Here is a 27031-nt window from a genome sequence, read left to right on the forward strand (position 1 = left end):
TTCAAAACATTCCCAAAGCCCCCTAAGTTGCTAGCCGACAGATCTTTCGAATATTCGACCTTTACGAATCCCCTCCTCTTTCTCTCAATCCCCATGTCTATCCTGATTGCGCCCCTATGACCTTCAGGTCTATTGATTGTTCTACTCTCGGAGCGTCTTCTCACCTTGTTTCACTGGAACTATCACGAGCAACTTTTAGTTTTTTTTTCTCCCAAGCTGAATGAGTGGTGTTTGCCCAACTGGTTTGCGTCTGTGCAAAATATCTGCACTAAGTTTATCATCTATGATGTTTGAATGCAGCCAGTTCAGCACTGTGAACTCACTGACTCAAGTAATTGCTTTCTAGAACTTGTTATCCGTGCCAGTCTCAGTCGTTTCTGGACCTATTATCCACCAGCCAGTCTCAGGTACTTTCCCATTTCCAATTAATTCTGACTTTTGAGATTGAACTTACCATATCAATCCTTGTTTACGGCTCTCTCGATTAAATTGAATGATTAAGGAGGCCTTGAGAAGCCCAAAATTAATCTTCTTTTTTATCATGCAGATTTTTGAGAAGTACCAATCAATATCTGGTCCATCACTGGAGAAAGTGAATAATTTCTCTCCTCCTGTCCAGAAAAAGCGCAAGCAAAGTCAAAGTAACAATATGCATTCATCCATATTCACGCTTTGTTTTTGTCAGTCGGACTCTACAGTTATGAATTTTTAAAAATGAAAAGTAACATCAAACACAACACTGGTAATTTTTCTTGTTCATCCAAAAATAAAAATTTTTCAGATTACAACTATTAAGCAGCTGATAGCAATAATCTATCGCCATCCTTAAATAACAAAATAATGAAAATCCTTAAATAATGTCAACACAAGTGATTCACATAGAAAAAATTGGTACAGCAGCAAAGGCGAAAACTGCAACTTGTTTTCAAACTTTTGAATTCACGCTATTTAGTTAGAGGGTGTCTGTTTAGCACCATAGAGAAATATTAAACGGGAACAAATTCGAATAATTTTTTTTCTTGAAAAAGAGCTCTGTCCTTCTTTGCCTAACAATTTTTGAAGCTTAACCTTTTGTTTTTGGTTACACTGAGCTGCAAACAGTTGTTTTTTTAGGAGAATCAAAACCTTACGGAAGCTAATGCTTACATATTAGGCTGCTAATGAGATGTCTATTAGCAATTTTCGATAAAAGTGCCAAAATGTTTCTGTACCAAGACTTGGGTATTGTATGCCTATATAGAAAATGACGTAGATCCCATTCGGTAGTGGACGGCATGTTTTACCTCCCGCCCCTAAGGGTGTGTGCTTATATTTCATGTCTTCCAAAACAGTGAAGATACTTGCACATTCGCACTTGGATTGGAGACACCCTCATGAATTGAGTTCAGCACATCATTCATTAGAAATTTTCTAACCACATGGAGGTTCCACCGTTTATTTCTGCTTTTACTGTTCGGTGATGGTGATTTGGTTCCGTAAATGTTTCCGCAGAAAAATTCCAGTTGATGTTGCTGTATAGACATTGAGAGCGGATTGAAAAATGAATCCAGTGGAAATTCACGCGCACCACTGAAATTTGAAATCGTATTTTGGAGCAAAAATTGTTCCACTAAGAATGCGCGCTCCAAGAGACTTTAAGTAAACGCAGTAAAGTAGTTAGTTGCTTTTGGATTCTTAACGGGTTAATTTCTTGGCGGTTTTTCCTCTGTACGACCAGTCCATACGATGTTGAGTACAGACGGTAAACGCACGTCCAGTTTAACATTGTTTTAATTCTAAATACTTCATGTTCAAGAAGCAGGAAGGTGCTCCGTGATCTTATCTCTGATGAGCAGAAACATACCGTACTGGAACTTGAGGTGAAACTAATCACCTCAAAAAGAACCACATTCCTTTTTAGACCTACGTAAACGCAGTCCGCATTGTATCGCTAGGATGCGTTGCGTACACCTTAGCTGCGGTACTGTCGACGGAGCTGCCGAGAGCGTAGCGTCGCACGGCTACATAAGACGGTCGACGCAGTCTGTCGTTCGATCGCTTTATGAGCACGCGTCAACGAGTGCAAGTCAGTGTCTGATACGAATCAAATATATGTGGAACGTTCCAACTTTTTGTCATCATGAAGCAAATATAATTGCAGTGCACTTATTGTGCTCACATTTATTTCGAACTTTGCACTTACGCTATGCACCACAAAAACTTTTCCTGAAGATTTTCAAGACCACGGACTCAATCATTTCCCTTCCAGTTTATCTTCCATGTTTTTAGGCTTCATTCCTCATTGCTTCAAAAAGTAAAGCAGTCTATCGTATTTTCATAGATAATGAAAGAAGTATAGCTAAACATTCATTGTCTCAATCCAAGTAGAGTATGAAGAGCACGAACGAAGACCAGTGACGAGCAAAAATTTCGCTTTTTAAATATTACTTCAGAAAGGTGGCGACCGTTTCCGAAAGTTACTCATAGTTGCTCCTCTCAAAACCTCCACATTCTCCTCTTTCCCAACAGCTCTTGGAGTCCCATCTTTTCTTCCTGTTACTTGATTCGTTGTTTGCAAGTTATAGATTCAAACGGAATTGTGAATTTTATTTGAACCTATAACTGCTTGAACGAACTTAAAAATGTCAATTTTCTACTTGGAATACAAGTACGAGGCGGAAGACGTATACGAAAATTGACGAAATATCACGAAATTGACATGGTATAGAAACTCCAGTGAAAACAGGTTGTAGATTATGAAAACAAGCGTGGTTCCGTTCATCCTGTCCTAATCGTCGTAAAAAACTGGGGTAGAAGACAGCACTTTATCCTATGAAATAAGTTGCAGTGCTAAATTTCTGTGCACGCGCAACGTCCACGAGCGAGCGCTTTTTTCTTTTTTTCAAAAATGTCGCAATCTATGACACCTTCTCTAGCTTTCCCTCCGGATTCTCTCACCACGTCAGATTTGTCTGATGCCTTAAATTATGTTCCAACAGCAAAATCTCGTCTTATGAGTTTGAATTTCTTTTTCTCTAGGATTGTTTGAAATAATGAGTGTTGCTCGATTCCAAAAGCTCAGAAGTGTTTGGGCTCGGATGTTAGATGTCTACATCTTTCAAATGCTTAGTGATTACAACGCTAGAATAGCAACGCAATTTCGTCGGACACTTATTCGAGCATTTATGTTTTAACTGTTGCATAAAATAGAATGATTTATAAAGAAGTGCGCATCGACGACTCCATCATGTTCCTGATTACCGTATGTCAAAACTACCATGCGTTAGCTATTGTCACTAGTCATTTTTGTTGTTTCTATACAGATCGAATAAGAAGCAAAACTGTTGGCATAGAATGATATAACCGTGAAAGTTAGGACTTAAGAAATCTCGGCCACTCCTCTACCATTAGATGGAGACGGAATAGTTGGTAGAATAGTAGTAGTAGAGTAAAATGTGAGAAGGAGAGGGTGTCGACGACTGGCGATGATAAGGGGCTAGTTTCACATGTTTACAATAAGGCAAGCAGAGGCCTTATTCTTAATACTAACAGCGCTCTACACTTTTCTTAACCTAACTCTGACGGGAAGTCTACGTCAGCGAAAAAATTCCCAGCTGAGTTCTTCGTTATGCGGCGCTACTTTACGTTTTCGTTTTGAACTAGACGTCTGCGTACAAGGATTCTTGTTTAATTCACTTTCGCGATCTCGTGAGTCTCATGTCATCGTCTCGTGAGTCTTATGTCATTGCACTGTAGCTCGTGACTGGAAGCCAGTCACGACCTACAGTTCAACGACACCTCCGCAGTCAGCAGTTGAAAACTGCGCTGCTTGGTACGTAGCCGGTAAATTGTCTCCACACATGAAAACTTGTCCAAACTGTACATATAGCCGGGTCAAAACGACATGAAGCACATCGCAAACTACAGCGATGGGCTGTGTAAGGAAGGGTTCCACTACGATCCTAACCGCTACGCTCCACGGCGATGCTTCGAGGGCACTCGTTTACGTGACTGCATCGCGCGTCATGTCGTTACGACCCTACCATACAATACGTGTGCATTGAATGTATGGTCCTTGATAAATGTACTTTGAAGGCAGTGTATCACGAAATTTACAAATGGTACAGAGAGCCCAAGAAAGCGTAGAGATCGGGCTGTAGATTGAGGAAACGAACGTGGCTCTTTTCGTCCTCCTTTAGTCGTAGTAAAGAAAACGGTGTAGGAACGGCGGACGTTCCTACGAAGTACGCAAGGACGCGGCCCTTTGTACATGCTTTGGTACCCTCAGCAGCCTGTTCATTTGTTTTGCTTGAATAGGCTGTTGAGGAGACTTCATTGCTCTCGTGTATGTGACGAGTGCATAAGAGTGGCGCGCTTCAACTGATTTCGTAGTCAGGAACGCCGTCTTTCACGCCATTTTTTCACGACAACTAACGCTAACGCATGGTAAAGGAAGCCAAGCGGAACGACGCTGGTTTTCGTAATCTACAACCTGAACTCTACGCTTTTAATATGGTTTTGCGTAGCACTTCTATTTGGATACGCTGCCTTTAACGTAGTATATGCTTGACGTGTACATACGTACGCATGATCGTTGCAGTAGACAAATGTTGTTGTTGCTCCTCTTGGTAACCGGTGTAGCAGCCAGCGACAGAACATGGACCACTGACGAAGGTGTGACAATCGAGATTATCAAGAAAATCCCAGGTAAATTTATCGATCAGCTAATCGCGAACGACGATATAGTGAAGAACTGGAACTAACATGTTCAGAGTCCAAGTGCAAAATTCGCTCGGAAGTTGGTGATACTTTGGAGCAATTTTACAAGCTGACCAACAGTGAAGGAAGGGTTGTTGGCAGCAATTTTGGACAAAAACCGTAAGGCTTTGTTTTATTTCCAAAGTTTCTCGGAGGCCATTTTCAGGAACACTAAGTTTCTCGCATTCGTAGGATATTTCTGTTGACTTGAGACTCGAATTACGAGAAAAGGGAAAGGAAACTACGAGCGCAACGTAACTAGCATATAGTTGGGCACGGCTACTGTTGCAGAGGCGTGATTTCCATGGGGTAATTCGCCTTCCGGCTGTCTCAACAGAATTAAGAGAAAATGGCAAAATCTAGGGCACGGAACAAGTAAGTAGGGCAGTGAACAACAGTCGGTCGTGCTGTACAAGATGACACGCACATGGATGCTCGCCTTCCTCTGTAGAGAGTGCCACACGGGTGAGACCGCCGTCATAGTAAGTCGGCCGCCGATATGGAGTATCCACAAACTTGGGTAATTGAACTTCGTTATAACTAACAACAACATACGCAACAAAGGTGAACATAATAAGTAGTGTTCGTAAGGCGAATATAGCTCGGACTCGTGCGTCAAGCACATAAGAGAGTGAGAACAAAAAGTAGGGACGGGAGTTTAAGCAGTATGAGTACATAATGGTACAAGGAGTGAACATGACATTGGGGCCGTGGCCCAATGTCATGTTCACTCCTTGTACCATACGAGAGAGTGAGATATAACCAGCAAGTTGAAGATCCTGAGAACGTTGTGCGGGTTGCAACTGGAGCACAATTTGAGTTAAAGAGAAGGTACATTCATTGCATCAAGAGCAATTGATATGAGGCACACGGTAACGGGAGTGAATAAGAATGGCCTTGCTCACTATTCCCAGATAAATGCAAAATTTGGCCCACGCTTATACACCACGGAACAAGATGATGAAACTGGCTTATACATGGAACTCAGTGGTTCGTGACATGGCGGATCTCGAGGGTCCCACTGCAAGGTTAAAGACCGAGGATATGGGCTATGCAAAGAATCCAGCGATAAACGCGACTTCAAACGCGTAACAGAGTATGGAATCCTTACCTTCCTTTTCACTCTTTTCAGTAAACCAGTATAAGTATATTCGAGCGTTCCGAGTCGCTGTTTTCTTCGAAACTTCAATACATATCCAAGCGTTCCGAGTCGCTGTTTTCTACGACGGGTTCTATTGCAGCGCGCCACCCTTGTGCACGCGCCGCATCTTTCGGACCGTTTTCACAGCGATTAGGAAGAAATAAGCGAGATCCCACCCATTTCTGCAATGTACGACCCTATATAGTCGGAAATCCATAAAACTCCAGATTCGCAGGGTGATGTCTTTAAATGAGACCAAGCAGCAGCTTACCTAAGCAATCAGAAGCAGGCTGACTTAGACAGCAGGGAGGAGCCCAATGTGTATCAGCCTCTCACTTTATCAAATTTGTCAAGCTGATAAACTTACATGCCACGTGTTTGTTTTATGTTTCGAATACCGGAGGATGATGGAGTGTTGGATATAAGGATATTGAGGGATTTTTGATTATGTAATTCTAAGTATTGTTGATGAATAGAGCGAGATGTCCACATGTTAAGTAAAGAGGACAGCTTTCTTAGTTGGTTCTAAGCTGATATGCTTTTTGCGCCTGTTTGTTCGAAATGTCAAAGGTACTCTGCAGATCTACAGTTTTTGCTTGTGAATGTGAATGATTTTTGTTAATGATGCTTTTGAATGAAGTTTTTGTGAATACCTCTGTCAAAAGTGCTGTAGGTTCACATTCGTGTTAGGACGAGGTGAAGTAATCCGTGGCATGGACATCGCAATGGAAGGGATGTGCGTGGGAGAACAACGCAAGGTACATCTATTTTCTGAAAAAAAAAAAACTCCCATGATGTGTTGTCAAATACTCAAGAAATTATGTTCAGGTAACCATCCCACCTGAGGAGGGTTTCGGCGAGGATGCAAAGAATATGGATGGCGTTAATGTAGGCAATTTTTTTTAAATCTGGAGACGATAGAAGATTTTTTTTTTGCTTGTCAGGAAGAAGAAACACTTCATTACTTTGTCGAGCTCAAAAGTTTATTCCGACCGAACCCAGGAGAGAAATGGGTTACCGATGAAGGAGTGCATATAACAGTTAGTACATTCATCGCAATTTATTCACGGATATGCCTCACTAGGTTCGCATAGGTGACACATGAGATTCCTGAGGAGGAATGTATCAAGGCGGAGAAAGGAGACACCCTTCATCAGCAATACACTCTACATCTTGAAGATGGTACATTCATTGACTCAAGCTGGAGCCGCAACAAACCATTTATTTTTAAGCTACGAAGTGGACAGGTACCGTAGAACTTTCGATTTTGCTCGGAGAAAGTCACACAGGTTTTAGTTAATTTGAGGTCATCGCTGGTATGGACATCGCTATGGACGGCATGTGTGAAGGAGAGCGTCGAAAGGTCGTCATACCATCAGAGCTCGGTGAGCAGTTATTCAAGTCTTTCTGGAGAACACCAGAAAAATTCAAAGTACAACTTTGCAGGCTACGGAGAGAAAGGTCGCCCACCACGAATCCCTGGGAATTCACCTCTTCACTTCGAGATCGTTTTAGAAAAGGTCCTGAAGGAGGAAAAAACGGAACTTTAGCAGTTTGTTAGTTGACTATTTCATTGTTTAACTGCGATTAAAACAGGTCTTTAAATGTCTGTGATATTTACGTAGCTTAGATAAACGTTTATACATGATCTTTGCACTACCACACTTAATATAATTCACGATGTGTTGCTCCATATTGTCTTGAATTATCTCCAGAAAAGCAGGCTAAAAACTTGAAATGTTTCTTACCTGAAGGCAATGTATCGCGAAACTGGCTAGGAAATCTGCACAAAAAAGTTTGGGGTTTAGATTGCGAAAAAGAGCGCGGCCCGCTCAACTTCCCCTAATCTTCGTGAAAGAGGCGTGGGAAGCGCCCTCGTTCCAATGAGGTACGCTAGAACGCGCCAGCTTTCTATGGGCTCCGGTTTCCTTAGGTTCTCGATTCCCTGCTCTCGGATGCGATGATGATACATAGCTGAACTGCGTTTTCATCTGTATCGTAAGAACAAACGCCGTTTCCCGTGCCGCTTTTCAGTACGATCAGTTGAAATTGAGAGCACCTATTCACACTGGTAATCTACACCTCAACCTCTATATTTTCCCCCTAGATTTTCCAAACCCAAACGCTGCCTTTAATCATAGTCTTGATTGACTGAACCTTCTTTTAATAATTTGTGTCTAACCACAGCACTCAATGCAATAGGTTTAGATGTTCCTGACATAGTCAGGTCAAAATGAACCGAAGCTCGGCGCACTTGCATAAGCGGTTGCGCTCAAAGCGGCGCAGTTGAGCTAGCGGTTGCGATAGACTTGTACTGCAAACTTGAGTGGACCTAGCGAGGGCCCTTCCTCGATCCAAACAGCTGGCGCAACTACGCTGCTTCGCCGCATACGCGACTGCACCGAGATTCAGGTAGTTTTGATTATAGTTTGAAAAGTTGCAGAAATCTCATTAAAAGTAGAGGATATATGACGGTGTCTTTGCCAGTGCAGTTGGCGACGGACGACTTCATCCAGCTGAGCGCGACACGTCTGTTGCAACGTACGCTTTTCTCTGCTCTCAATTCAACAGCAGTCAGAGGTGCATCGCGCTCACCTGCCTGTTCGCACAAATTGGGCTTTTACGTTACACTTACGTTAGTTCCACAATAAGCCCCCTCCTTAATTACCCTTCAGCTCAAACCGACCAAAAGATCGCTGATAATTCATTGTTACTATTTTTCATAGTGTTTAATCTTAGAGATACTTAGACCATATAAATAACAAGGAAGTGAACCAACAAATGAAAGAGAAATATTTTCTACAAAAGAAAGTTTTTCTTACCCAAATTGTTATGATCTTTCGTACAAATTACTTCATGCAATGCCGGACCAAATTTTTAAGCCTGGTAAATTTACACAACATTTAAGGTGGGAACCAATCGGAGTGCTGAATAAATGTTACACCACACCACTTCGAGTACACCGCCTACCCACTTAGAAACAGCAAACCACAAAATTGACGATGTTTGGATCTCTCATAGACAATTTATAGTTCGAGCGGCTCGCAGATATGACGCGTTATAGTGGTATCGTTGAGGTTTCTCGTGCCGTTTTTCTGTGCCTGGATCCAAGAAGGATCGGGAGCTGAAAGAATGTGGTTTCCTCCCGCTCCCTCCCAACAACCATCTTGTTAACCGCAAGAGAGACATTTGCATCCATTAAACTATCGGAAAGCGGATATGGAAAAGTAATGGGAGTTTTGCAGAGATTATGGCGAAGAAAATTTCCAACTGTTTAATTAGCAACTGGTTTTCTTTCCGTTTTCTTGCTAATAGCATCAAAATTTGTCGTGTTTTTGTAATTTTCCCACAAATTCACTCTTTTGGTGTCGACTTTGTCATCTTGCAGGTCACTTCGAAATTCGCCGTTTTTTCGTTTTCTGTTTTTCCCGAAAACTAACTCTTATACTCTGCATTCGTTATAATGTGGGCTTCTATGTTGGTGAGAAATGTGTTCTTTCATCGTGTGGCGTGGCGCGTTCAGTTAGAGATTCATTGTAACTACATGGTCGATGGTTTGAAACCGCCCTACTGCAAACCGAGCCTTTGATCCCTCCGGAGTCGATAAATTGGTACCAGACTTGCCTGGGAGGATAAAGACACTGAGTTGATAATCGGCTGGCCCCCGCAAGTCATTGTACAGGCCAACACGCGTTCCAAAGCCACAACGATTATGAATTCCAGTAAAACTCGTTGGCGCATCCCGAGTGGACTGATACGACAGTGACTTTATCCTTTAATTATATAATCATGAATCATTTCAAATCCTTTCAAATAAAATCAAACTCACCCTCTTCTGCCTCGCTTTCTGTCAATAGACCGACCTTCACTCTTTTTCAATCGCGGAACAAAAGGCTTCCATCTAATTGCGACTTATCTCTACGCCACTACACCGCCTTAAGTTTGCATCATGTCCTTCTTCTATAGCAAAAAGAGTAGTGCATTAGACATCGTAAAGCTATACATTACTTTGAAGCCAGTTAGTAATTTCTTCAGAACTGGGTTACCCCGTCATTGAGATGATCACTGTTTTCTTCTTGTCGCGCATCTTCTGCTTCACTTGATTACCTGTGTTTACGCTATATCCGATCTCGAATATTGCTAGTGCCCATTCTTCTAGTACTAGAATTTTCTCCTTCTCTAGATGCATTCCGGCAAGTAGTTCTGCTTCCTTTTCTTAACCCGCTGACGCTTTCTTGCGTCTTAGGGACGTGGGACAAGCACGTTTTAAGACATCATGCTGCCACGGTTCAACGTTCAGCCAGGTTGTCCCACGGTTACCACTTTTTTCTTGTGTACAAATTTTTACGTGTTAACATGATTTGATTTGTATTTGTTGCAGATCCCCTTGTTACAAGAGTTCTTTTTACGCTCATTCCTTTACAATACCGGAGTTTTAGGAGCCAAAGATGGCCGAACGCGACGATAAGGAGAATAGTTCGGAAGGATTACTCGTTGATTTTGATGAAGATATAATGGATGCCACAGAAAATGATTCCAACTTCAATGAGGCGTTGGTGCTGTCTGCAGATAAGGAGTGTGATTCGAGAGGTAATGGCACACTGTCGGTGTCAGGTAGTGAAATCGAAAACCAGTGACCAAGCAAAGCAGGAACTCTTCACTGGAAATTTCCCCAACAGCCTGGTCCACTGATCAGCCCCGTAGTTTCCATCAGTCGATCGACTTTTACGAGCTATATTTAAACGAGGAAATGTTTGCACTTATTGTCGATGAACAAGAGATGTTAAATTTTATGAAAAAACGCTGCTGAAATCAAAGAAAAAATCGGACTATGTATACAAATGGGAGTGTCAATGCCTAAGCAGAGAGATTTTCAGGTTCCAGAGCTACAATTAGTGGGCATTTCATTGCTGGAAAGCAATATCAAGATCTCTATTTGAGCAGCTACTGAATTCTCTTCACTTTGCCAATCATAATCAGTTTGATGGCGACCGGCTTTACAAGATCAAGACCTTCCTAAAACTGTAATCCAAGCTGCTAAAAAGTCTACAAACTTGCATTGGTGAGTCATTAGTGTCTTTTTGAGGCAGAACCACATTTAGGCTAAACATACTTCCGAATAGCTACGAATAGGGGATCAAGCTTTCCAACCATCTGTGGTTATGGACCTAGTGGGAGAATTCTTCGATCAGAGAATCTTTGTACCAATTATTAGAATTCGAGAGTTGCCAGTTGTTTAACAACTTATCAAAATGCAGAACTCAGTTGTTAGGAACTTTGAGAAAGGACTAGAAAAGAATACCAAAATAAGTCAAGGATAGAAAATAGAAAAGAGAGCAAATTCATTACCATGAAAGTCATAAGGGAATACTGGTTTCAAAGTGGAAGGGCAAGCGCGGCTTGTTCTTGATCTCCACGATGTACGATTGGTCTACAACTTCATGTGGTAAACCATACATCGTCGAAGATTACAAAAAAAGCATGAGGTTGGTTGATCAGAGTGACCAACCAAAGAGTCTACACACCTATACTCCATTTGTCTGGAAAATTACAAAATGGTCTCTCAGAGTTTTTTCCACCTAATGTTATACATTTGGATGTGTTACAATGAATTAAAAGGGAAAATAGGACTGAATAACTTCAAGAAGGGTATTACAGAATCTTTTCTAGAAAATGAGCGAATTTACACACAACTACGAACCATAGTTTGGAAGAACTGGCCGGGCGGAAAGCTGTACTTCGTAAAAGATATACAGGCTTTTATAAATGACTATCTTGAGACCACGGACGTGCTTATGCTTCTACGAATACAATGTCTGTCAATACAAGGCACGACAAATGTAAAGCCGCTTTTGCATTTGAATGTTTCCAAAAAATGCACAGGAAGCGTGATTTGCAATGTAACACTCGAATCTCTTGGTTGTTTTCAAGAAGTAGGCGTTTTTTTCTCCTCCATTTTGCGTGCAATATTATTTGAATGTAATGGACCATTCGGATACAAAAACAAAAAAAAGCAGTATTTTACGAGAAATAACCGTTCAAAAGCGTTCAAAAGCTCAATGTTGAGCTACACCATAGCCACGTGAACAAAAGGTTTCATCGTCAGAGGTTCAAAATAAGATGGCAAAGATGAAAAAGAAGTCTTACTTCATGAAAAAGATAACTAATTGGACAGATTTTATGAAGAATGGGTTCCAAACATGAGACAACCTTTTTCTCAATATACACGAATGCATTAAAGGAATACTGGAATGTTGAACAGAGGAAAGTACCAAGATGTGAAAAGTAATGAGTGGTTACAAAACAGCTAATGAGGTCTAGTATAGATTTAGATCAACCTCTCCTTCCATCGCAGTTGAGCAATGAAAATCAAAGAAAAATAAACTAATAGCACTATATGAATATCGTCCCCCGCTCGTCGGCATTTCTCATTGAATCCGAGCCCTTCTGAATCTCTTCCGAGATGTATTATTTTCATCTTCATCATAGCAGAGATCAGAGATTCTCTTCCATTGTTTGGAATAACTTTAAAAAGCACTTACGGTAAAGCTGTAATTTCGTTGCATGTAGCTTGAATTTTGCAATAAGCCGCACCGATGATTTCGCTGCTGAAACACTCGGACCAGCACGACAGAGGAAAATACTATGATGGAGTTCGTGCAAAATACGTATGCAAAACTCATCTAGAATCTGCGGCTCAGAGTCTAGGAATGAATAGCAGAAGTTCCGTATATTCTAGCAATTCACAACAGGAGAGGTACGAAATAAGTCAAGTAAGATCTCAAAGAAAACAATTTGTGACAAACTGGAGACATTGAAATGATGTGAAGACACAATAACATCATGCTAAATAATAACGCGCTTAGTCCGTGTGGGTGTGTGTGTGTGTTTGTGTGTGTGTGTGTGTGTGCGTGTGTGTGCGTGTGTGTGTGTGTGTGTGCGTGTGTGTGCGTGTGTGTGTGTGCGTGTGTGTGCGTGTGTGTGTGTGCGTGTGTGTGCGTGTGTGTGTGTGCGTGTGTGTGTGTGTGTGTGTGTGTGTTTGTGTGTGTGTGTGTGTGTTGTGTGTGTGTGTGTGTGTGTGTGTGTGTGTGTGTGTGTGTGTGTGTGTGTGTGTGTGTGTGTGTGTGTGTGTGTGTGTGTGTGTGTGTGTGTGTGTGTGTGTGTGTGTGTGTGTGTGTGTGTGTGTGTGTGTGTGTGTGTGTGTGTGTGTGTGTGTGTGTGTGTGTGTGTGTGTGTGTGTGTGTGTGTGTGTGTGTGTGTGTGTGTGTGTGTGTGTGTGTGTGTGTGTGTGTGTGTGTGTGTGTGTGTGTGTGTGTGTGTGTGTGTGTGTGTGTGTGTGTGTGTGTGTGTGTGTGTGTGTGTGTGTGTGTGTGTGTGTGTGTGTGTGTGTGTGTGTGTGTGTGTGTGTGTGTGTGTGTGTGTGTGTGTGTGTGTGTGTGTGTGTGTGTGTGTGTGTGTGTGTGTGTGTGTGTGTGTGTGTGTGTGTGTGTGTGTGTGTGTGTGTGTGTGTGTGTGTGTGTGTGTGTGTGTGTGTGTGTGTGTGTGTGTGTGTGTGTGTGTGTGTGTGTGTGTGTGTGTGTGTGTGTGTGTGTGTGTGTGTGTGTGTGTGTGTGTGTGTGTGTGTGTGTGTGTGTGTGTGTGTGTGTGTGTGTGTGTGTGTGTGTGTGTGTGTGTGTGTGTGTGTGTGTGTGTGTGTGTGTGTGTGTGTGTGTGTGTGTGTGTGTGTGTGTGTGTGTGTGTGTGTGTGTGTGTGTGTGTGTGTGTGTGTGTACCTCTACCTACCTTTTCACCTACCTTTCACCTACCTTACACTCTACCTTTTCACCACTGTCTGATATTGCGAGACTATCTATGTTGGCTTTGATAAGGCAAGTTAGTTTCTCTCATATGTTAGTAAGAGTAAATAAACTTTTACGTGAATGTATACTTCCAGATTTGCAAACTATCATTCTATATCATGACGAGCTTATTCACTCACGTGTGCGCGTCTCAGTATGTGCGTGTCTCAGTCAAGAAATTCCAAAAAGAGAGGGAATATTAAGGCTTAGGTTTGGTGCGCTGGACCTTCAAGGCGGTAAAATTGGGTGAGACGGGTACTATGGCGTCGAAATCAGATAGCTGTAAAATGGGGCGGACGGGTCAACGGGGTTGATACGGTGCGCGGGAGCCCCAACGCAGTAGAATGAGTTTCTGTCGTTCCTTCGCAGCTTCAGCATGTCTCCCAGAGGCTGCTAACATCTTTTCGTCAAAAAGGGGAAACACACGTGCGAACGGCTGCTTAAATACAATACATAGTAGCCAACGCTTACGCAATAGAGCTTTATTTTTATCACTACGATAGTGATATTCACGTCATTTCATGTTAGCACTTCGTTCTTTGCTAATAGCTGAGAACGGAGGAAACTCATACTTCGAATAATCTTTCCAAATTGTGGAGATTTGAGAGAAACATAGATAATAAATCAATTTCTATTGTTCTCCAAATATAGAACCGACGCGTTCAGGGGAAACCATGAAATCTTTCATCTATGTTTAAATATTCGGGAAAAAATTGAAGAAAGAGTTGATTGAAAAAAGCAATTCTAATTTTCCAAAAAACGTCGGTACCGTTATTTCTTACTAATCGGTGAAGGCGAGCGAAGCCAACACCAAAATATGCCTGAAGTCCGGCATTAGCCGGACGTTCAGACTGGTCTTAAAAGAATGGAGAAACCGCGGGAAATTAGCTAGCAAATAGTATGACTCGATGGATCTATGATTGGGTAAATGGCAGCTCTATTCTCACGACGGGAAGGCCGCCAAGGTCCCGCTCGTATCATGAATAAGGTTTTTTGCAGGTGATACTTGTGCTCTCAGCAGTAGGGTTAGAGGCTTCCCGGGAACGTTCATGAATCTGGCCACGGGTCGATCAGGGAAAACTGAGCGTGAGGACGCTCATACTTGCAATCTACAACCCGATTCAGGTCACTTTGGTCTAGCCGTACTCTCCGGGTAGGGAACACGTGAATTTCCTCGTTTTGTAGAGTCCTTTTTTAGGATTCTACATACTTTACTTTTTGCAATCATAAGTCATGTTGGCTCTAATGCGGTGATATGAGAGACTTACTAGTCGTATCACCATGCTGAACAAAAGAAAAAGAGAAGGGTGAAAAGGTGGAAGTCAAGAAGTTGCGTATTTCGAGAGGTGGATTTGCTTGCAACAAGAATAAACGAAGCGGTATCCAGCCCTTTTTCATCAAAAAAAAATTGTAAAAACTTGCACCGCGTAGGTTTCCATTTCGATCTGCCCTGTGTTATGCATATGTTCACATGAAAATTACAGGTCTACAGAAAACTTTTTTTCTCCTTAAACTTTTCTATACTACTTAAGTTACTTTGAAAGGTTACTTGAAACGAAAACGAACTATGACATTTATCTCACTCATCATTACTTAATTACTCTTGGCCACAAACACTCGTGCACCTACATCAGGCCATAAATATCTCAAATGGATCACCTTTCGGGAACTAGAACTAACGCTCTTTCAGAAGTTAATTTTAAGAGATTTCGGGAGATTGGAGCTCTTGAATAAGGAGGGTAAAAGGAAAGATTGTCTACAATTACCATTTTTCAGTATTTCGAAAATCGGGTTTGCGAAACCTCATCTGAAATAAAGGTTTCTTTACCAGAGAAAGTGGTGGCTGTCGATCATAATGTTGGAGTTAAAGAAACCATACTTTTGCCACATCAAGCTTTATTGCTAAGTGAGCTTTCAATGGGGAGCGGCTGTCGGCATAAACAATTTGTTTGAAGAGATGTCAAAGGCTTACTTCAATCATTGTATGCAAGCACTTTTTTAAAGCTTGCCAAGCTGACGATTTCTTACTGCATGAGAGTAAGCACTCAATTTCTGCTACTTCTGAATACGTCTCTCAAAACAGTTTCATCGAAAGGCTGTATAGAGGCTGAACCTGCCTCCTCTTTTCTAACTCTACGTCCTAATTTCTTTTCTGATTTATTTATGCACATGGAACATCAAAGAAAAAACCGCCAAACAACACTTCATATCGCTTTAGCTGTACTCGTTGCAAGGGGCAATAAGTTATGTGATCACTTCGCATTTCTTTAGCGCATCCATAAGTGAAAACGAGCATGGGATCATAAAGCGTATTGCCTTTTACACAATATACTACTCATAAGTCATACATTGGTTGGATTTTTAAAAGAAAATAATTCGTCAAGCTCACCTGTCTTGATCGAGTTGGGAAGCAAATTCGTGCTATGAGGATCTCGTGTGATGAAAAGCGAACTTAGAAATTAATTACTCTGCACCCAATGTTGTCATAGTGGCCGATCGTTGATTGTTTTTCTTTGAATCCCTAAGAACATGCTTCTCTAAGGTAAACAACTTGCTCAGAGCTGCGCCCACCAGTCGTGCTCTCAAATGTTGATGATCGCTGGTGCAGCTGTTTCGAGATCGGATGTCCCCGAGCGACACACTTTTTTTTTCCCGAGAATCGGCATCCATCCACCAATTCATCCAACTGACTATACACTAGTCGTAGCATGTTCTCAGACCGGTCAACATTCCAATGTTCATTTCATGTTCTCCTCGGTTTTTGAGATTTTCTCCCGATTTTTCTTTAGGTGTATGTAGTGTGTAGTATAGCTGCATCAATAAGCATAAAAAGTTTACTTTGTAGGATCTGCTTTCTGGAAGGCGAGAACTCTCTACGTAATATAATGATCTGGAGTAGAATACACTAATGATTCATGGAGCAGTTATTCTTGTCATTTGCCTACACAAATACTTTGCTTTAATTCCCCCTTTCGTCGAGGGGAAGTCACGACCAATGACGTCTATTCGTAAGAAATTGCCCGAAAATGTTGCAGTAAATGAATATTTGGCAGCAATTGCAAGAGAAAATGTATTGATGGAATGGCATCCTGAAAAATGGCGATCTTAATTAATCACTTCGGGAAAATTCTTGGAATTCTTCTGGCATACCGTTCATTTTGAATGAAAAAAGAACCTATTGCTACCGATCAGCAGATGCTATGCGTAACATTTCTGTTCTCGTGGAGAAGAACGATTCCTGAAGAAAATTGTAACAACTATGTATTTCCATAATACATAAGCCACAAAGTGCATAATTCCAGCTCGCTGTTTATAATTGAGACTCATCGGTACAAATTTTCGTTCCTTTCCATGTGGCATTTGACTTCAAGCTGCTTGAAACTCACGTTATCCTCCGGTAGACCTGCGCCAATCAAACAAGTTGCAACTTCGATCATTATGCATTAAGTTTAAAACCCATGACGAAATTACTAATATTGGTATCTGGAGAGCACTAGCGTTTTGGGCAAACAATGGGCAGAAAGAATTTTATTTGCTCCTTTCAGCCTTTTTTTCTGAATTTGAAATGCAAAAAAAAAAATTCACCGATGCCTCATCCATCCTGCATCAACATCAGCGTTCGAGGTTTATGAGTGCGTGTGCAGCCAATACAATTGACTTGCGGGGGTGAGCCGATGTGTCACGTCAGTGTTTTTCTCCGCCCGGACAACTCTTATACCAATTTATCGATTCAGAAGGGATGAAGGGCTTGGATATCACCAGTGCGGTTTCCAGCCGTCGATCACGCAGTTACCGCTCATCGACTGCGTCAAAACTGTCTCACAGTCACGAATTCATATTTATTTTATTGCTGGAAGGTTAATTCACAATTCACAACAAGGTGGTTAACCTTTTATGTGTTCGCAAATGCGTGCATGTATAAGGTATGTATGTGTTTATAGTGTACCTTTGAATGGAGTTTGTTTATTTGAAATTCACCTTTTCCGGATGTCGGCTAGAATTCTATTATAGCTCTGATTAACTTCTAATTTGCCTTTCCCAAGTATTGGCTGCTTTTCACCTCCAGACGCGTCCCTCTCCAGAGAATAAGCGAAGCCTGGCTTTCTTCCTTGATCTCCGACCAAGGCAAGACAGATAAGAGACATCTATGTCAGACAGAAGCCAGTATTTAATGAACTCAATGTTTGAAATATTTCTGAGTCGCTCTAATGACTATTGTGCGTCATTGCTCTATATTTCGTCGTCGGCTTCTCCGGGAGAGTCAAGGACGTGTGCGTATTGCTCTTTCAAACGTCTCCACAATAGTTTTGCGACTTGCTACCGTTACCCTATTCAATTAATTGATTACATCCAACGACAGCAATCCACTTCTGTTGCTTGAGATTCTGCAAATATTCGCTCACCTCTCTGATTTCAGAGGATACTGCAACAAACACTAACAGACTACATCAAAATCTATTTCAAAGAACACGAGTAACTTTTCCACGTTCCGGTTCTCTTTATTTCTGATGAAATACCTATAGTTGAGAGTTAGAATCTAGAAAGTTGCTTTATTTTTTTTTAAATTTTTTTTAAGAGCTGTCAGTGCATAGGCGTTCGTCTGCTATCTGCAAAAAGTTCAAATTCCAAAGGATTACGGGTTGCGGTCTGAATGTGACGCACCAACATCGTCCCTAAAGGGTCATCTTCTGGATGAATTATGCTGTGTTTTTGCACAATGTAATCTGTTCCCTTTAATTGTGCTTACACCACTTTTCCGACAAACTTAAGCTCTTCGCATTGATTGCTGTGTCAATAATATTGCAACCACCACACATACATAATTTCAGCGCGGCGCGCGTTGTTGACTTTCTCTCCTACGCAGCCATTTCCCAATTCACGCGAATATGTAACTGCGAATGTTATTTCCATTTTTGTGTGACATGTTACATTTCTATGCTTTTTTCGATTAATTTTTCGGTTTCCGAAAACATATGAGGTAATTTATCGGTGATTCAGCGCTTATCTTCTCCCTGGCGTAAGAGGTAATCGTTTTTAAAACAACTGTATCATGAATGTGCGCACTCCTGAGTAGACATTACTCATCTGGTAAAATTTTCTTTCTATCAGAGTTATATGACGTCAAACCCTCGATGACGAAAATAAAGAGGGTAGGAAAGCAAAAAGGCGTGAGTTGAAGCTTATCAAATACATAATTATGAAAGCGGGGAAGAGAGAAGTTTACCAGATGATTGATGTTTTTTTCAGGATAACTATTCTTCGTTTTCAACCTAAGCATAAAACTCTGTATTCGATTCGTTTCAGTCATTTCCTTTATTCCCATCACTTTGTACTAATAATAACAATTTTTATGCTTATTAATATTGTTTTGATTTTTCTTAGTAGAATTCTAAGTTTTGTGGGGAAAGATTAGTAAGCAATCGTCAGCTGAATAAGGTTGGGGATGTATCTGCGCGTTCGACTTCTATTTAGAATCTTCTAACGTTTACGAACGCATGCCTAGCCTTACAATGACTTGCGTAGGTCAGCTGATGCGTCAAGTCTGTGTTCTTATATTGCCAGGCACGGCTTGTATCAATTCAGCGAGGGATAAAATGCTTCTCAAAATGCGTGGCGCGCAGTCGGTAAGAGATTCCGCTGTGAATGCACGGTCGATGGATGGTTCCAAATTGCCGTAGTGCCAACCGAGCCCTTCATCCTTCCGTGGTGCATAGATTGGTACCAGAATCGACTAAGAGGATAAAAATACTGATTTGAAACATCGGCTAGTCCTCAAAAGTCCCAATATAGGCCAGATACACGTTCGTAAACCTCAAACGATTCCTAATTGAAGTGAACGTAGTGGCGCATCCCAAGCGGATTGATTAACGTCCGACACTATTCACGCACTTTTTATAGCGTCGTGGATTGAGGAGCTCTGCTATAAATCTTTTCCGTCAAGAATTGAAAATCTTCTCGGGAACCGCAAATGATACTAGCTAAAATACCAGTGATAGTATAAGGAACACGAGAAAAATGTCGCTTTCACACGTTTCATTTTCTTTTGTTTAAGAGAAAAACACTGCATTCATTCTTTAGATTGAAATATTTAGCCCTTGATGTCAGTTTCACAATGTTTGTGATCAAGTCCCTGACCACGAATAAAAATATATTTGAAAAATATTTCATTTCAATTTGATGGAAAAATAGCACTAATTTCTGGTAGCCACAATAGTATTGACATCACAGCTGTCAATGTTTGGCCAGATCTCATCCTTTATCGTCCGTTTATCGTTGTTTTTATCGGTGCTGTGTCCGAATGAGTGAAAGCAAGCCCGTGTTGTTGTGGTTTCGTCCCCTCCCCTTCATTATTTTATTGACTGAACGGCTGTCATTGCCACATTTTTATTTGAAGTTAAAAATCCGATCGAATTTCGCCACTTCACAATCCTGAAACAGTTCTCATCATCCTGAAATCCGCAATACTGGAACAGTTGGAACAGAAACAGTCCAATCATTTCCGTATCGTGTCCTTTCTAATAAGAACACTAATACTCAGCAATGATAATTCTCCTGCGCGATGTCTTTCAGTGGCGCTTCGTTAATCGTCAATGACAATCGTTTCTTCATCGATTCTTTTATTTCCAGTGTGTTCCTAAATCGAAAGTGTGAAACAATGCAAAGCAACAGTGTTTCCGTCGTACTTCAACGACAACATCCACTTAACTCCTCAAAACGGAGGTTCCAATATTAGGTTCAGTTCGGGATGTAGTCTTTAAAAATAGTGAACGCAAAACTCCCCTTTCTAATTGAGGGGTCAGGGGTTTTAGGAATTCCTCTCGGATCTTAATTTACCTGACGGAGCTATTCCTCATACCATAGAACGATATCGATAGCGCGAAAATTCTTCACATTGTTGTTCATTTTTTCCCATAAGTGGAATTTTTGGAAACAGAGAATATCAACGTAAGAAGTTCAGTGGATGCAGGAAACATGTATTTTCGGAAACGAAAGTGCATAAAGTAAAGCGCAGTAATAATAGTATAGTAAATATGTAGGGCGACTTTTTCGACAGATGATTCAGAAATGCGTTGAGGCCATCGCCATTGTGAAATCTGTTGGTGTTTCACGCGAAAGTACGTCTTAACGATAACGGGAGTCGTAATCTTCTTAGAGCCTTGACATGTATTCTTAAACCCCGACATAAATGCTCTGAGTCGTGCAGGAGAAGGTCCACTAAGTGGCTTTGTGAGGACGTCTAGCAGTGAAGAAAGCAAAAGAGGATAAGTAGTGAAAGGAGCATAGTACTGTACACTTATGAAGTTTGGTCCCGCTCATTACTGCACCTTTACTTCTGCGCCTATCTTCACTTCAGTTTTATATTTTCTTCTTTTCCAGATATCGATGTCGATGTTTGGCAGTGAATGAGGAGGAGTCTTTTTCCAGCGAGGTTTCCTTGAAACTTTATCATTGGCCTGACGTTTCGACAACTTCGTCTTTATCAAAGGCCTGAAAATGGTTCGAGGTCCTTGATGCTATGCATATCCCATCAAACTCCTCCTCTGTCCTTGCCAAGTGTCAACATCGATATCTATGTACAATACTCAAAAACTCCAAAAGGAAAACAAACCGGCCAGTCTCACGGACTAGCGGGGTGGTGGACCACCGCCTTCTTACAGGTTTTCACCGAAGGCGAATGAGATTTATGCACTTTGCATTATCCTTAAATACTGTTGTCTGGATAACGTTAAGGAACTGTATGTGGGGCAATCTTATAGCTCACAGAGTGTTACGAACGGAACAAATTCACATTAGCAGTAGACATGCACTTATTTCTGTTATTCATCTATTGCTTCCTGAAGAAACTTCATGTGCATCATATCATTAGTAGAGCATTTTTTCCAACTTGTAAAAAGCCCAAATCCAGGACTACGAGACGACTTGAAATCGGGTTATCACTTGTGTTGACGTCTTTTTGAAGTATCCTTGCATGAAATCCGGCTAAACTTCTCTCCTATACAGATAGGTCCCAGGTAAGAGCCATGTTTTGAGTTATTTTTTTCATACCTTCATACCATGACGTAAAAACTTAAAACACTTTTGTATGATCAAATAAAGGTGGTTTTAATTGGCAAAGTATGTGTTTAAAGTTCTATTATTTTACACATTGAATCCTCTCCACTACTTCGAAACAGCACATATGGAGCGTCGCTCCGGAGTGCACTTAACTCAATTTGAGCATGAACTGATGCTTTCAAGCAACGAGAATACAATTAAAAAGCCGCACATGTCCCCCATTCCCATTATTTGTGTCCGCGATGCAGAATGACATGCATCTCAGGTCTTCCTATGGGGTCTTTAATTCGAGAAAACTCGAAATTTGCATCTGACACTTTCAAATTGAATTTTTCAATTGACAGGCCCTTCTTCTTTTCACTTTTGTTCTTTTCGCTTTGCAACTTGTTTTGGCCATCAACAAGTGGTAATGTATTCACCTTATTTCTTGGTCTTGACAAGAAAAAAGAGAATAAAATAAGATTAAACGTCAGGAAAAGCGATTTTAACTAGAGCTCTTTTAGATAACATGTCTGCTGCGCTGCTTTTTAGATATCGTCTCTTCTCTGGATGATTTCACAATGAAAAGACAAGGATGACAAAGTGCTCGGCGTTTCTCTACTCCATTCAAATACGGTAGAACGTTCGACTTCGGCTCGGAATCATGAAGGCTCATTAACGCATCTCAGTTATTCATTGCACGCATCCTTCATCTTCTTCTCTTCGCACTTGCGACATTCCAGCAACCATCACTTCCGGAGCAGTTTCCTGCTAAATGGGAATCAATGTACCATTACTGAAGCGTCGTTGTAAATTCCATTAAGGAAGAAATTGATTGGAAAAGAGGAAAGTCTAAACTACTAATTTATTTATTTATTTATTTATTTATTTATTTATTTATTTATTTATTTATTCATATCCACCATTGCACAAAAAGAAAAAAGAACAAAACTCTTCTGTCTGAGTCAGAACATTTAAGAAAAAGAAAAATATACTAAACTCTAATTATATTGGAAAGTAAAACTTACAAAAAGAGAAAATACGCTGAGTATCTCGTTTATTCGTCTTATTATTGACTATATATATATATATATATATATATATATATATATATATATATATAATTGACTATATTGTATTATTGACTGCACCACGCAAATCTGAATGATCATCGACCAGCCCAAGGAACTGAAACATGCTTCGCTGTAACTCCTCCTATTCTGATAACGAATAAGCATGGAACATGGATTCCGACTACTTGACAATAGTCCAGAACTTATCGCTTTCCAGCTATCGCCGACTTGTTTGCTGGCCTTCTCGTAGTTGACTGCTTGTCATCGGAAGCAAATAATGTCAAATGTTTGAGGACTCCTCGGATCACCAGCACCGGCATTCTTCATTTAAAAAAAAAAACTATTACGATCAGAACGCAAAAAGTTCTTCGAGAACCATGAAAATGTACGGTATTTAGTGAGTCCTTCTTTTCATCCTCATCTCCCAGATTTTCACTTGTTAGTTTCCTTCGATTTGATTTCTCAGTTTTCATATTGTCCTACTGTATTCCCGTTAGTGTTAGAACAGAATCGGATTATATGCCAATGATCACACCAAAGCTGAAGCTAGAGGCGAGACATTTTTCTTTTGCTGGTTGATATGCGACAAAAGTACAGTTCAATGGATGCAGAAATACGAATGTAATTACTAGAAAATCCAAATATGTCGCATAACGAAGCTTTGAAGGGGGCCGTCGAAACACGGTGACCCAACTGATATATGCAGGTCAAAAAAGCAGCATGAGTTGCCCCACCATCACAAACGCGGACGTGTTGCGCGCTGCCTGCGTTCCTTCACCCGTGAAAAGTTGCGTCGTCAGGGGGACGAAGACGTTCAGGGTAACTTCGCGAACATTCTTTTTTTTTGGTGGGAGGAGGATTAGGTGTTATCTGACTCATACTAGTAAACTACACCTTTGCTATTGTCAACTTGTGCAGTGATCCCACCAATGGTTCATCAAAAATCCTCACCCTCAAATCCGAAAAGAATCCTCATCAAACATTTCGTGATATGCGGGCTTTACCACTAGTAACAGCACTTCTCACCATACAGAATTACGAAAAATTTCTTGAATCGCTACGATCGCAGAAATTATAACCATGTACATGGAGACACAGACCTAAATAGATGGAGACGTGTATCAACCGGAAGCTCTTGTGAGGTCGATTTTCTAATTCGCCAAAATCAGTTCTCAACTCTATTGTCTCCATACTCCTAAGTAGGTGAGGAGTCAAATCGCTTTTCTCCGATAATAGAATTAGGTGTATGTCCGCGAAAACATAAACGCAAAAATCTATTACCCCAAATATGTCTTTGCTTTCCTCATCGTCGTTTATTCAGTAGCCGTTGTATTGCTGTTGTCCCACATATGCTTTATAGGCCGCTTATAACGAAATTGACGATTTTGGAGTCTCTGTGGGACGATATAGAGTTCGGCTTCTGGATTACGAGTATTAGCATGACTGGGTTTAATTCTCCCTGGTAGTCCTTAAAAACGGCGTGGAAAACCTTTTTTGTTTCCTACGAGGTACGTTTAGAACACCCGCGCCACGAGCGAGCGGTCGACAATCAATGAGGTGTCCTCATCAGCGTATTCATGTAAAACCAATGAATAGATGCTGAGGGAACCGGGGCGTGTACAAGAGTGGCGCGGCCTAACGTAATTCTTAAGAATAAGTCGGTTCCCACGCCGTTCATCAGGATGGTTACGAGGAATTGAGAGCGGCTACGCCCAAACTCGCAATCTACCCGAACTCTATACTTCCCACAGAGATCCTAACATAGTCAGTTTTGTATTGCGACATAGTTTTCAAAAAGTCTTTCGGATACTATGTCGTAAACATTTCCGAATTATTTTGAAGAAATTGGTTATGTAAACAATCTTATTTTAAAGAATTTTCTTACGTAAACAGTCGTGTACTTACAGCACTAGTCTTGCATTTCCACTACTGTTGTTTGTTCTTTTTTCATTTTCGTTCGATCCTTCACGTATGCATTTTCGGTCGCCCTCTGCCCTCTTCCATTCCGCAACTGATTTTCTGCAACTACATAACAGCCAGTTTTCCGCTGATCATTTATTCACTGCATTCACGTGGAGTGTGAGACCATCGCCTGTTCTGCGGTTTCACGACTCCACCGAAATCAATGGACTGTTCATAAGTAAAACATTCCCCTATATTTAGTTTTTTTGTAAGTTTACTATGTTTTCTATTTTACTATCTGTTTTTTACTATTCACATCTCTCTGTCTTCTCAACCGGACTATGATATTGTCTGTGAGCTGAGGGCCATTCACTCGTTTTTTTCCAAAAGCACTGTCGATTATTACAATCTATTGCGCAAACAATAGATTCAGTCAATGCGCAGACTGAAAACAGTGTTGGAACTTCCACATTATCTTCTGTTGTTTCAAACATCTCTCACGTGAAACTACATACGCAGTCGCTTTAGTCTTTGCAGGATCCACAAAAATAGAGAGCAACTGTATCTCACTTCAACAACGTTTGAGGTTTTGGAACGCGTATTGGGCCTATGCAATGACTTGCGGGGGCCAGCCGATGATCAAGTCAGTGTTTTTATCCTCCCAGACAAGTCCGGTACCAATTTATCGACAAGGAGAGATGAATGGTTTGGTTTGCACTAGGACGGTTTCGAACCCTCAACCGTGTGGTTACCACGGACTTCTAACCGAGTGCGCCACACGCTCCCCTTATGCTAAATGCTAATATATCAATTCTTTTTTAAAATTATCCTCCTAAGTTAAGAGCGACGACATAGAACTGCAACAGGAAAAATTCTCATCAACAACTCTGCAGAAAAAGACAATATGAAAAATCCGTTACAGTCACCACAGAAGTTTTTTTTTTCCTTCGCCCACAGACTGGACTATAACAAGTACATCTCTGTCGTTTGTTAGCATTTTTCCGTTGACGTTTTCAAGGATACCGAGGTTGAACAGCCGTGAAAGGGCAGGTGAAGAAGTGACAATAATTGTTCTGTTTATCTTGCTGTATTCGAAATAGGCTGCAATTCCTAGATGTTCATCGGTACTGCTCACCTTCTGTACTTTGAATAATTTCCTTGTAACTTTTCGTAGAAAATTCCTAAAGGTTTATTTATCTATTTACTCATGCAATAAAAGTATTCGGCAGGATCAGAAAAAATTAGAGTTCTAAGAGTTTTCTACTCATTTTAATAACCAGCAATGCCACTGTAGATAGGGATTGGAGTCGCGGTGGGGAGCATTGCAAACTGCAGCAAAGTACGGTTGTAGCAAAGGTCCCACTCTATCCTAACCGCTGCGCTCCACCGCACCGCTTTGAGCGCAACGGCTTACGCAACCACGTCGTGCTTCATTTCGTTTTGGCTCCACTGTAGCTGATTTTGGTGTAATTGCGTAAGCGGCTTCATCGCGGTGGTTTTCGACGGATCCGGTAAGGGCTGTGCAGCTGCGCGACTGTCCCACCGCGTCACTTCCCCCATGCAATTGCACCACAAGTCAGATCCTTCTCAATCTAATGTGCTTACATAACTTACTGTAGTGTGAAAATTGTTGTAGTGAATCGTAAAAGTGTAGCTAACTTACTTTTTTGTTAGTTATTCGTTGTTTTTGACGGTTTTATTGTTATCAAACCTCTACACAAATTTTCAAAGCACTGCTAACCGATGTACATAACAGCTGCATTATGTTTCTAGATATTGAGCGTGTAAAGGCGCATTTATTTTTTTCATATTCATTTTTTCTTTTTCTTTGGGGTGAGGATTCCAGTGAGCGTCATAGGAAAGTGATAATTTAGTGTAATCCTCTACGCTATTCACTGCCTGTTCGTCATTTCATGGAGCAAATATGTACATAAGCGAACGTTGTCGATAAACACCACTTCACTCATTACACACTGCAACAAGAATCTAGAATTTGTAAGCTTCCAATATCTCTATGATATTTCAAAATAACAGAGAAATATGTGGTTGAGTAGAAATTTTCAGCTGTAATGTGCATTTGCAGAATCGCGTTCACGTGTGCGGTTGCAGCAAATTGAAATGGCCTGATATCGATTGAAAACGATTGCACTTCACACATTTCTCAACCAATGATCCTCCTACGAAACCTCATAGGAAACTTTTTCTTCTTTCACTCATTTGTATTCGCCGTGCCCCTGTCTACTTTCTCCATTTTGCAATCATAGAAGATTAGATAGATAGATTCCAGCCCTGTTCCAATTTTGATT

The 27031-nt window shown here is 41.0% G+C and overlaps 1 protein-coding gene across 3 annotated transcripts; it reads left to right on the forward strand.

Moving 5' to 3' along the window:
• Positions 1-294: 294 nt before the first annotated feature.
• Positions 295-26862, forward strand: RB195_014957 (uncharacterized protein; the record flags this gene model as incomplete). 3 transcript variants are annotated; one of them, XM_064205445.1, is made up of 12 exons in its annotated part: positions 4587-4686; positions 4752-4857; positions 6552-6636; positions 6707-6766; positions 6823-6918; positions 6973-7125; positions 7185-7263; positions 7325-7398; positions 10318-10468; positions 25263-25368; positions 26600-26720; positions 26809-26862. In XM_064205445.1, the coding sequence occupies 12 exons, from the start codon at positions 4587-4589 to the stop codon at positions 26860-26862; spliced, it is 1185 nt and encodes a 394-aa protein (XP_064061326.1). The 3 variants fall into 3 exon arrangements, with proteins under 3 accessions (XP_013298306.2, XP_064061326.1, XP_064061327.1); XM_013442852.2 differs by lacking the exons at positions 25263-25368; positions 26600-26720; positions 26809-26862 and adding an exon at positions 295-407 and having other exon boundaries at positions 4580-4686; positions 10318-10515; XM_064205446.1 differs by lacking the exons at positions 4587-4686; positions 4752-4857; positions 6552-6636; ... (4 more) ...; positions 7325-7398; positions 10318-10468 and having other exon boundaries at positions 25340-25368.
• Between the last annotated feature and the right edge of the window lie 169 nt (positions 26863-27031).

The sequence above is a fragment of the Necator americanus genome, chromosome V, assembly GCF_031761385.1.
Source record: "Necator americanus strain Aroian chromosome V, whole genome shotgun sequence".
Taxonomy (NCBI): domain Eukaryota; kingdom Metazoa; phylum Nematoda; class Chromadorea; order Rhabditida; family Ancylostomatidae; genus Necator; species Necator americanus.